At 38.7% G+C, this 13,313-nt stretch overlaps 1 protein-coding gene across 1 annotated transcript in view; it reads right to left on the bottom strand.

Moving 5' to 3' along the window:
- CNTNAP5 (contactin associated protein like 5) overlaps nt 1-13,313 on the bottom strand; it is a 272,802-nt gene that overhangs the window by 97,302 nt on the left and 162,187 nt on the right. The window contains exon 11 of the mRNA XM_017740228.1: nt 8,233-8,339. Within this exon, the coding sequence (XP_017595717.1) occupies nt 8,233-8,339 (107 nt within the window). The remainder of the gene's footprint in view (nt 1-8,232; nt 8,340-13,313) is intronic.

Genomic DNA, 13,313 nt, shown 5'->3' with positions numbered 1-13,313 from the left:
TTTTAGGATCATTATAATAAAACTTTTTTTTTTTTACCTTTTGTGTATAAAAACCCTACAGAATTTCATTTCCTAATTCTGGCATCAAGACCCTTATGGGGGGTCAGCCAGAGCACATGCAGGCGCTCTCTGTTACTCCACAGTCAGGGCTGGGATCGCTCTTGGCTTGGGTCTGCATTTGAAAATTCAGCATTTATTCAACATGCTTCACAAGCCTGAAAGGTTCTAAATATGAGCAATTGCATCACTGTTCATTTCTCTGGAATATCCTGAACCTGTAAATCCAACTGTTTTAATTACAGTCCTTAAACCAGACGAGATTTTTTCCCTGCCCTAGCTGATATCTGTAACAGTACCTGGCTAAGCACAAACATTTCCAAGGTCAAACTTCCATTTTTTTCCAATAGAAGACCTTTTCTGCCCAGTTTTTCACAGACTACCCGTTACTATATTGCCATCTGCCTCCCAATGTTACTTCTGCCCTACGCAGCTCACCTGCAGTCTCCACGTCAGCCCCCGCTAAGCACAGGCTTCCTGTTCCACTGGGGAGCTGCTCAGCAGATGAGCCTTTAGATGCTCTCAGTTCCTAAGTCCTTAGCTCTGTTTCCTTTGCCCTGATGTTCCTAACTTATAAACCTCTCCTCTCTTTCAGGCTACTTTTTCATTTTTTCACCTCAGTTCTACTTTGGCTAAAAAAAGAAAGACCATTCTTTGTACAAAGACTTGAACTTCTGCAAATAACCCTCAAGGAGCAACATATTTAAAGCCCCTCTCTTCAACAGGTGCATGAACCTGCAATTCACCCAGTAAGATGCACCTCATACCCCACATTTAAGATCCTGCTTGCTGCTGGACTCAGTGTAAAGGTTACAGGGACACCCAGACTTCAGTTTTGCTGGTGGGAACACCAGGCAAGGTAAACTTCTCTCTGCTGCACCCAGCAGCATGTTACTAATATAGACACTACCAAGAATGTTAAATTCCAAATGAAAAGCAGTTTGGTTTTTTTCCTCAGAGGACTCTGCCCTTTTCAAATTTAATGGCCACCAAGATAACTTTGCTCAAAAAATAAAAGTAAGCCTTAAAATTCCCAGTATTTTGTTCCCACTGTATTATTCCCAATTGCTTTGGAAATTGATTTCATTGTATGAAACATGAGCTAGGGATTCAGAATGAGCTGTACTAGTTATGATTACCAAAATGAATCCTGTAGTATTGCTGCTTCAAGATTAGATTCTCATAATCTAGCTGATAATTTTCAATTTCTCAGAGGGAGAGAACATTTTATGGTGATACAATAAATAAAATACATTGAAGAGACCTAAAGAACTTTAATGCTTGATTTCACTGGGAGGTGCTGACACTGTCCACTTCCCAGCTAAAATGTGGCAGCAGTGAATTGCTTTTATCATCTCTAAAAAATTATAAAGTCATGAAAAAATGTAGACAGAATACTTGCTGCAACATCATTTCAGACTCATTTAATCATTTTGTAATTCATTGCACCTTAGACAGAGTAATAACAACCCCTATAATGATAATTATTATTGTATTCAGAGGTGAGAACTTATGTACTGGTTAGACTGGAAGGGCCAGTAAGAGCTGGGGATTCTGCCAGGATCTTCAACCAGCCATAGACTGACCTTGGGAAAAGAGATATACACAAATGCTGACCAGACCAAATTAAGCATTCTCAACAAAATGCTCAGAGCTCTTGGAGACAGATCAGAGATGACTATTTCAATCTCTGCTCATGTACCTCAGACCTGACAGATTTGCTCTTACAGACTCAGAATATTGAGCACTCAACCAAACATTTTTTCTAAATAACAAATAAAGCAATATGCAATGGGAAGTTTCTTATTTCAACAGCAGAGGGATTAGTACAGGCAATGAACTCTGGGAATAATCATCATTCTCACCCTTAAAATACAATTGTCTTGTTAAATGCCAGAAAAATGAAATCTGTACTCTTGAAACCTGGATTGTGACAGCGCTGCTCTTGACAGACTAATGCAGTCTCTGCTGTGACGTGCCTGGATGACAGATGGCTTATTTTTTCCTTTTTAAAATATGTACTTACTCATCTGATAAAGAATATGTTATTTCCACAGATAGAATTAAAATGCCTTTTATCACAGGGCCACTGAAATGGATGTTCAGGGCAGATACTCCCATTACACCTGGTTATTAGACAATTTCCTACCATCCAAGCTAAGGCTCCCTCTGGCCAAGGTAGGAAAGGTTGTGTCAAGCCATCCTCCCCTGTCACTTCCCTGCTGTGGCTGGAAGGCAGCTGTGACAATCACAGACCCCAGCAGCTGTAACAATCCCAGACCCCAGCCTGGCGCTGGTACAGGGTCACCTGCAAGCCGTGCTGCTGCAGGAAAGCAGCCAGGGAAACCTAGACCATTTTAAGAGTGGTGTTGGAGGGACAGGAGTAATCAAAGAGGTGAGGGATGCTGTGCAGAGCTCGGTATTTCGGTCTTGATGAAAACTCCACACATCCCTCAGAGGATGGTCGCACCTGGCTGGCTTCAAAAAGGACTGAGTGAGTCCTCCACACCCTCTGCTCTGCAGCAAAGTCCCAAAGAGGAATATTCAATGTGTTATTTATAAGGAAATCTGAGGCAAAAGGAAAAACTTTTTTTAAATGAACACCACTGAAGGAAAAGCATTAATAACACAGTAACTTATCACAAAATAAACAATGAAAATTCATATTCCAAAAGCATGGTGTGAACAAAAATATGCAGGAACATCAAGTACAGCACTGAAGGTTTGATATGAATATTAAATGTGTTTTCTTTAGTCAAAGAAAACCAGTGTGTTTAAACACATATGGAAAAACCCTGTTCCAAGAACCTCAGACAGGAAAATTGGCTACTCAGGACATGCAAATTACACTACCAATTCACTGTTAGGCATCTGTTAGACAGAAACTCTCTAAACTTCATTTGCCCAGCCAGCAAACTGCACTTATCTCCCTACCTTGGAACACAGGAGAATTACCAACCCACAGCTGGCATTTTAAGATGCAGCTCCAGTACCACTAACAATCTGGCTGAAGCTATATTAAGCTTTTCAGATAAAAAATGATATATGCAGTAAGCATATTAATATTAAAAAATACATTTTCAAAGCCTGAAGTTATGTTAAGTTTATGCCATATCAATGACTATATGACATTTCCATTATTGGATGACTCTTTCCTCCAGCAATTACCTAGGCCAATAAGACATATGCCTGTATGTGTGAGATAGATCACACACCAAAGCAAATATCCAGAATTAAATTACATTCTGTTAATTATCACCTTGCAAAGCTTTGGGACATGTTGACAATCCCAGAATATGAGGAATAAAATCATTATTTTATATTTCTCAACATCTCTTATATCAATGTTCAGCACTCTTTGGAATTAAAAAAATCATGTAAGACTAAAAACCACCTGAAAACTATCATAAATAAAAATAATAGAAGTATAGAAGGGCAAGATGAGGCTTTCTAAGGGACTAGCATAACTCACAGAAAGAGGAGATCACTAATCATTATCTTGCAATAAAGTTATAACATTCTGTATCTCAGGGCCATTTTACACTGGTCTACTGCTCTTACTATCACATGATAATTACAAGAATTAATAGTATCACAGGGATGACTATGCAGCTTTTAAACTATGCATTTTCCATTAACACATATATTAATTTATATATATGTATATAAAAATTAAGACCTTTAATTCGCCTATCTCAGTTTCCCTCTATCTCTCTTCCCACCTATAATTTTGACCTACCTTCAGTTGCCTACTGTATGTCCAAGATAGGACAGCCTCCCCCTACAGACAACAGACTTCAGAGGTGGTCCATGACCTTGCCGTGGACACCCTATCTCCCAGTGAGATTAGTTCAGCTCTGAAAGCAGCTCACACTCCCTTTTACAAATAAAGACAGACCAGACCACTATCTTAGCTTGGATATCACAATACCGGACAGCAAAAGATAGATTAGCTGAATCCCACCCAGGCCTTTTTCCCAAGCTGTGTACTACCGTCAGTGTTTGTATCTAAAGGAGGAAAACAGAAAATGAACATTACATTGTTATCTGTTTTGCCATGATTCACACATGTGATTACATAATGGATCCTTTCCTATCTGGAATTTATCAGACTACTCCAATACCTGACAGATCAGCAGGCTACCCACCACACTGGAGAAACTGGGAAAATATCTATTGCCAAAACACTTCAGCTGAGCTCATCTTCCAACCTATCTAAATGCAAGCTATGCGAAGCACATTTAAAAGATAAAGCAAAAAGCAAAGCCACACATTTTAGCAACTGACATATGATTGTATTCTCAAAGCACTGTCTCAGCTACAGATAAGCTCAAGTAGCAGTAAGTTTCAAAAGAGCCCAAACCGTTTCAATAGACAATATAGATCACACACCTTTTAACCTGTCTGCAAATTGGATCTTCTTTCCAACAGAGGTGGAGAAACTAAGGCGCAACAAAACTCCTACACAATCAAATGTAAATCACCTACAGTTGGCTTTATATCCTGTAAGTTTATTCCATGACTCCCAGTTTCCCCAAACTGTGGGCAGTGAAATGGGCATCTGGAGATGGTCAGCACTCATTCCACATTTACCATCACGTGCATTTGTGAGAGCAAGGCAGAGCACATGCTTTGGGGTTTCACAGCTACAGAAAGTACAGAGATGGAAACACAAGTGCCCGTCAGTGCTGTGAGGAGCCAGGAAGAAGATGTGAATTTCACTGGAACAAGTAACAATGAGAGGTAAATCCAAAACAGGAAAAAAAAAAACCCAGACCCAAACCAAGCCACAACAACAGAAGACTTGGAAGATATCGATAACATTCCCCATGGCAGCTGGTAAAGGAGGATTAACTGTTGCTAAACAAAGAAATGTGCTTATGCATCAGGCAATAAGCTTTGCAAGAAAGAAACTACCTGTTAGAAAACACTAAGACTCTTATATGTTAGTGAAACCCAGAAAACACATACAGGTTCTAACACTATTTTACTAGCATTTACTGTAAAGTTCAGAGGAGAGTAGAATGGAAGCAGGACCAGATGATACTTTAGTGTGAAACTATCTCTCACAAAATAGCTCTTCAATGGGACAGGACCACACCCTGTTCAGTAGTGAACCCTCATCTGGACCAGGCAGATTGCCAAACATCCCGTGAGAGTTTAGGAGCTTTCAGGATCAGAAGGGATTTGGAGTGATCAGGACGACACCTGAGGCTTGCAGGCAAGTAACTGCCTCTAGTAAGATTATATTAAGGTCATGTCTAGAGCAGGCAGTTCTTTCCATGTACCTTCAGATGTATGCTTTTGCTCCATCCACACATCTTGAATTTCAACTACCCATTTTCAGACATGCCAGACACAATTTTGTCCCACATATCTGACACAGTCTTGCAAATATTGTCCCAGCTGTGTCTTCCATCAACTTACTGTTCTTTTCTGACACTGTCTAATTCCCCTATGTTGCATCAAATGCAAACTATTTATCTTTGCTTTTCATGGCACATTTCCAACCTCTTTACCTGTCGTGATTCTGACATTTGCCTTGTCAAAAATGTCAAACTCCTCTGGCCAGAGGCTTATATTTTTCAAACAAGCACATTACTGCTTTCTCCCATGTTGCTCTGTGTCTGCAAGCACCCAACTTCTTTCTCTTTTTAATCTCTACCTTATGACTATTTTGCTATAAGAAAGCCTAGAAATAATTATGCTCTTGTTAGACTGAAACCTGATGCTGATGAAGCCTTTCTGGCATTCCATCACCTGTCCCAGCATGTTTTTATACCCTCAGAAACTGAGCTGCAAACTCTTTGGAGAAGAGATAGTATGTATTGTTAGCTATTCCTCACAGCAGAATCCAGTGTGGTCCGTGAATATTTGGAACTAAAAATAAGACTGCTTATGTACCAACCATAAGATGTATTTCAATATTTCACATATGATGACAGTAAGTCAGGGGCAATTTCTCTTCAGATCTCAGTTTTTAAAATGGTTAAGATCTCCCAGTCTGGGGTAGCAAAACATAAACCAATTAAATCTGGCTCACAGATGCATGCCATGCAGTTCTTCCTAAAACTATGACAAAGAATGGGTCTTTTTATGGTTTTCAACCAGTGGCACCCATCTCACAATACCAAAATGAGGCAAAACCTACAGTGATGTAACTAAGACAAAAATTAATCCAGGAAACACTGAAACAATTCACACTGTTTCACTTGACAGCTAAATCTTTCCCTTACTGCTGCATGGATTTGGGTCTGAAGGGCAGTTTAATAAAAGAAATAGCCTCTCCAAAGGTATAAGTTCAATTTCAGGGCTGTCAGCCTCAGTGTTCTAGAAAAATGAAAATCTCTTGGGATAACGTTTCAAACCTTTTAAAAAAGATGTTTTACTTTGATAGAACTACACTGAATTACATGATTGGAGAGTTTCCTATACATTGAGGATATTCTGGAGTTATGCTGTGATCAAATCTGTGCCTCTCATTCACCTACTAAAAGGTACTCCTGCACATCAACCACTATCAGCTGGAAGTGATAACGTCTCTTGTTCTGCAAGTTTCTTATCAACAGTCTGCATTTGCCCACCAGCTTTGAATTGGTTTCACTGCATATTTCAAGCAGATGAATGCATTTCTCCAGACTAATGTTGCTGTTTATCAGCGCTGCTTGGCTCACAGGGTAGCTGGCTCCACAATCTAGCTGGAATCAAATTAGCTGTTGATAAATCAGTTGTAAATAAGCTGAGCAGGTGAATATCTGTACATCACAGGTGTGCACAGCTTAACACAAGAGCTTCCTAAGAAACTTTTCAGAGTAGTTCAACATCAGTGAACCTTAAATAACTGCAGCTATGTATGTGCCTTTGAAGTGCAGACACGAGTTGACAGAAGCAGGAGGCTTCACTAGCTCCATGGAAGTGTCTATGGAGGAAATAGTCATGAACCAGTTCTCTGTGGTAACGAGATGGTCTCCTTTGGACAGAAGCCACACTGAGCTGGCACAGACACAGTGAGCCTCAGCCCCCAAGCTAATATGACAGCACAGATGTAGCCCAGAGTTGAGTGTCCCTAATCACCTTTGACGGTCAATAGTGACAGTTCTCTTCCTTCCCCAAGGAGCCTCTCCCTTCTCACCACCTGATTTGGCCACCTAGTTCTCAGTGGTGTCATCACATTTACACCAGACATCAGCTGGTGTAAATACCCTGCTATGGCCTTATGAGCTTTGAAGAGGTATGATGCCTTTTGGAATAACAAAAGCAATGGACAAAAAGGAAGGCCTCTTTTTAAAACTATAAAGTCAGCCTTTTTCTTCCCTCTCTTCATCTGGCTTGGCATGATTTCCGCACAAAACCCTTGGCTTGCTTTGTGTTTACAACACAGAGTTCAGGTGATCAATCTATGAACAGATCTCTCAACAGACTCTCCTGTCAGCTGCATACTCCACAAATTATTTCACTGTTAACTAGCAAGCCATTAAAGTCTCCAAAATGACAGTATGGTTGGCAATATTCTCAGCTTCAAACCACTAAGTACCTTCTCTTCTGCTTTTTAGTTTAACAGGGAAAAAAAAATCCATCCCACCAATGTCATCCTATCTGCAGTGCCCAAGTGCTCATCAAACACTCGGAGTGGTTATAGTTGTATTCCTGGAATTGTTATTCTTACTCACTGTTTTTTTCTCTATATTTCCTGTGTAAAAACTGGAAGTTTACCTCCATTTTCTGTTTTCCCTTTTAGCCAGCTGTATGAAGAGATTTTATTTTGGCTTTTCCTTTCTCTATTTTTTACCAGAATTCACAGTATTTTGTTCCTCTACTGTTTGATGGGGGTTTTTAAACCTTTAAAACACGTTAATATTCCTTTTGCTGTGGATTTCCGTAGCTGAATGTTTTGTGTACTGCCTGTTTCAAATACTGTATTCTTGTTAATAGCAGCAGCCCAAATAATAGTTTAGCAAAATTTCGAAGTCATAAACTGTTGAAAACTGGGTTTTTGCAACAGGGACTTTCATATGATCTAAAAACAAAGCCCAGGGTGGTAAAATTGACTTAAAGCACCAAACACAGATTAAAATTAGCCAGCTCAGCCCAGCTAAATTCTATTAAGTGTCTAATGACCACTGTGATTATGATGTGGATGTAATACAAATGAAAATTGTACGTGGGTTTACTTACAGTTGTGACAGGTGGCTCCCATGTAGCCTGTATCATTACAGTCGCAGTAAAAGGTGGTCCAGGACTGGGAGCATTTTCCTCCATGTTCACAGTAGTTGGGTAAACATCTGAGACAGTTTTAAAAAAATGTAATTAATTATAAATATTTCTGAAAAAATAATGTGGTGGGAAAAAAAAACCAACCAACAACAAAAAACAAAAAAAAGCAAACAAAACAGAACTGTCTCAACTCCTCATTCAGGCAAGAGTTTCCTAGGGCTGAATCACTGTGTAATGAAATAATTATTTCTTTCTCTGTGATTTGTGTACAATACAAGCACTGAAGAAAACAACATTTAAGCTATCTAGAACACAGGTAAAGATCACTCTAAAGAAAAACATTCCACTTGTTAGCAATTAATGTGTCCTGAACTTTCCGAGTACAGAGCAAGAAAAGTAGCAGGTGAAAATGCTATTGAAATCTCGTTTCAAAGGGGAATCCCCTGTTCTCTGATTAAACAGGCACCACTGTTATCAAAATTAGGCTGAGTTACATTTGTGGTAATGCTAACAGCATGCAAATCTCTGAAGTGAGAGGAAAAATATGCTTCTATTATGAGTTTTGTACTCTCTTTTCCTCATTTTAGTTGGTGTGCCTCTGAAGTATTATTGTGAAACAAATTATTAAAAGAAGAAAGAGGCACAACAGCATGCAGCTCAGGAAATGAACAAAAATAAAAGCTGTGGGAGATAAATTCAATCTCCAGGACAAGAAGTGAATGCTGATCTGAACTCCCCTGGCATAAACGCAGGCAGTGCCATGGAGTTACACCAGCTTAAATGGAAACAGATTGTTCCCTTATTTGCCTTTTTTTCATTTTATTTTTTCCCTCTTACTGTATATTAATCTCTTTTACACAGTATGTCTGACTTTTGAAAAATAAATAACTTGTTTATACTGCTGATTCAATTGTGATGGGTGGGTGGAGAGGAAACATCAATTTATCCTTTACACTACAGAACTCCATTAGGATTTGCTTTGCCGTAATTTGAGCTTCAAAACTCTTTTGATGCCAGATCTTTCCAGGGTGTTAGTGTGATATCACTGATGCTACCTTGATTTTTCTAGCTGAAGACATGGTTTTATTGCAATTCATCTCATCCTTAGGATTTTTTTTTTTTGCACTTAAGTATGTATATTGCCCTTAGCAGTGGCTTTCAATCTGTTTCTTCCAGATAGCTTAAAATTAAAACCTTTTTCATGCATGAAAACAGAAAACCTGTATGTCACTAACAGTCATCTTCACCAGCCTTCTGAGCCTCATCAGCCAAGTTTTCATCAATTTGCTTCAGTCCAAGGCTGTTTAGAGCTGCCAAATCTTGACAACCCAAAGAAACCTGTTTGTGCCCAGAGGCTTATCAGAGCAACCTCTTGCTCTCAATATGCTCCATGCTCATTCATACAATCTTACATCTATTAATCTCTATCAGGGAGTCTGAGATTCACTCCTGAACACAGGTTCACTTGATCACTATTTATACCATTATACATAAAATTATAAAGAGCATATAAAATATTAACATGAAAGATTAATTATTTTTATTAATCCTTAATCAATTACTGCAGTAATTATTCATTATTCAAATACTAGAGAAATAAGGAATTCAAGAAGAAAGCATGTTATTTATAACTATCTGTAACAATATTAAAACAATTATGATATATATTGGTCTTATAAAAATCATTGTCATGGCTTTTATTAATCACTGAGCTCAAGTACAAAATGAGGACAGTATGAGAATTACACTCCTGGTTTTCTAGCTTGCCAGGGAGCTACTTCCAGGGCTGTGGGAGAACACCTAGTTTCTAAACCAAAAAGGAAACAAAGGGGAAGGCCAAAACCTCTGGGTTTGCCCCATCTTTACAAGGCAGGAATTCTGAGAAGGGTGAGATTTTGGTTGTTAGTGGTGTGCTGGGCAATCATCTCTCAGTCCAACAGCCTGCTGGTGCAGCGAGAGCCCAGCCAGCCCCTCTGCCATCACACCTACTCCTGCCAATACTGCAGTGAGATTTAAAGCTTTGGGTCGATGCTGAAGAGAGCAGGAGCAGCCTTATGGCATGATGCAAACAGGACTGGGTCCTGCACCCTGCTGTGCCCTGCAGGACCCTGAACCAGCAGCTCCCCAGCAGCTTCATCCCAGAAGCAAAGCACAGGGGTACAAGAGCTCTGTGGTGATACATGTGAATTTCGCTTGTGGGAGCACATTTATTCATATTTGTACTTTGGTTATGCCTGCCCTTGCCCTCAGCCCACTGCCTTTAATTCCACTTGCTATCTAGTGATAAACATTCCTTTATGTCACCTGTACAGCAGAAGTTCTATTCACATCAGAGGGATGCTGGTGAGAAGAAATGTATGATGTTAATAGAGCTCTTTGGAGAGAAAAAAAGAATAGTGCTGTGTTATTATCTTAATTTACATCATCAGTGTAATGGACAAATATGCTTTTTGCCTATCTTAAGCTACCTTTTATTAATTAACCCAATGCAGTAGAGCTAATTACTAGTCATTTGTGGTTTGCCAAAGGCCTGTATTAGAGGCTTAGCCACATTTATTCCCTTGAAACAGTTTCCTTTTAAAGACTTTACAAAGTTTGAAGGTCGCTTCCCATTTCTACTTGTCTTACAAATGCAAACACTTTTCCTCCTCCCAACAATGCACAAAATGCAAGTCAAATTAACCATGTAAGCTTTTAATGATATTCATAAATTCAGAATTAAATCTTTTTTATTCCTTAGTCTATTTGCTTTAATTAGCACCAACTGCATTGATCTTGTTTTTGGTCAGATAACTAACCCTTCTAAAAGCTTATGAAACAAATTTCTTTGCAACTCTAACAATTACCATAATCCCATTCTAGCTGAGCAGTTGTGTCTTCATTAGAAGCAAAATTTATCCTAATTGTGAGAGAACTCAAAGTTAAGAAATAGCTATGATTAAAATTAATCAAGGCATGGATAAGTCACAGATTGTTCCATTTGTGAACTGTCCTAGATCCTCATGTTGAAGGACTTAAATACATGCAATTTAAAATACAAATTAATATTTGCATTTCAGTAGAAACAAACACTTTCAGCAAAAAATGCAGTGGTATCATAGAAAGTTTCATAGACAAAAACTCGCATCACACAGCCCCTGACCTATTTGCAACTGAAATGAACAAACAGCGCAACTCAATTTTTGCAAGTAACATAAATGAGACACTTGAAAATTTATGGATTTGTCTAAGAAAGTTTGTGACAGACCAGGGACTCTGATCTTCCCCGTTTGTTCAGGTAATATATATCACGGTGAAAAATTATTATTAAAAAAAAATAAAAATAAGTGAAGCAAATAATTTTTTCCCTCATTCAGCCAAGCTGGAAAATGCACACCTTAGCCATCTACGTGAACAATATGCAGAGCCTGCACAAAAGCCTTCACTGTCCTTGGATGAAACATTCACCTCCAAAACTCTACATGTGCTTCCTCTGAAATCAAAGGAGAAACTGCACAGACATTAGGAGGGAAATTTGGCCCTTTGATGGGAATGATGAAGAAATAACAATGGCAAAAATTACTTGAGTGGGAAGGCTGAAGGAGTTCTACACATTTGATGTTACACTTGACTGGAAATAAACCCAGTGTACTTTCAATAAGCACCTCAGAGATTTTGTTACCGTCAGCACAATACATCCAGCACTACTCTCTACTCTTCCAAAGTACAGAGGAAAGAAAGGGAACCATTACAGAAAGAAAAAAGGAGCACATACCCTCAATATCAAGACTGTAAATACACATAATTTTTAGACAAGCACTAAGTCCCTAAAACTCAATAATGCTGTAACAAAAAAAATACCTGAAGATTTTCTATCTATAAAGCATTTTCCTAAATACCGTATCAAATTCACTTTATTTCAGCATGTTTTCCTATTTACAGCCAGCAGGTATCTCATTTAAAATTAACAAAATATAACATTAAAAGAGATGACTTCATATAGTGTGCATGCATGTCTGATGAAACTGATGGTGTTGCTGTAACAGACTGTATTTTGCTTTAGTAAAATGATGTCTTTCCACTAAACTCAATAGATTGAGGCCAATTGCAACAGCATGGATTTCAGCCCTGCTGTGCTGAGCCGTAAATCTGGGAAATTCCTTGCCAAAGGTTATTTTTGATACAAGAAATGGCTTCAAGGGGAGACCAGACAATCATTTCAAAGAGAAATTTAGCAATGTTACCAGACAGACAATGTATAACAACTTCAGAGGTTTACCAAGGGGAAAACTAATGAAGATCTGAGAGCATCAGAAAAAATACTGCAAAAGCACATCCCACTCTTATTTTCCCCTGGATGTCCTTTTGTGGTAAAATAGTGGGTTAGGTGTCCTTAACTAAAGGAAGAAAAAAGAGCTACCAGAACCAGAGGAAGAGAGAAAAAGTGTGTAAAAGCAGTATTATGACAGGCTGCAAAAGAATTAATGCTGTTCAGACCTCTGGTATTCCTCATCACCACACCTTCCAAATTCTCTCTCCTCTTGCAATTTTAGAAAACTGACCAACAACTCACCGTAAAGTCTTGTGGTGTTTTTTATTTTTTAAGTCATCTATGTTTCCTTTCCTAAATTTATTATGTTACGAGTACTCATGGAGTTCTACAAACAGAACAAGAATAATGTGAACAGACAATTCTTTTTTTTCCCATTGTGGAAATCATCTAGTCTTTCCTACTGAATTGATGTGAAAAAAAAAAAAAAAAAAGAAAGGTATTTCTCTCATCTCAGTAATTTTTCACAAAGGTCAGTTTTTCTTCTTTGTGAGATCTGTAAAACTTGATGAAAAAACTTTCAAAATATATTACTATTTCCACTGTTGGTCTCCTTGGTTCTCAGGCCCTGCTCTTGCATACCACTGAGGCCAAGATTTAGAAGATCTGAACGCTGATGCCAACAGTCCTCAGGCATGTGAGTAGGACAGAACTGTAGAGAAGGTTGTGCTGGGACTGGCAGCAGTGAAGGAAAAGCCTGTTACCTGTGCCTTAGATAAATCTAAGGCATTTT

This window comes from Corvus brachyrhynchos, unplaced genomic scaffold, assembly GCF_000691975.1.
Source record: "Corvus brachyrhynchos isolate BGI_N302 unplaced genomic scaffold, ASM69197v1 scaffold126, whole genome shotgun sequence".
Classification (NCBI taxonomy): domain Eukaryota; kingdom Metazoa; phylum Chordata; class Aves; order Passeriformes; family Corvidae; genus Corvus; species Corvus brachyrhynchos.
Note: the sequence above shows the minus strand (reverse complement) of the source record. Positions and strands in the feature narration are given on the sequence as shown.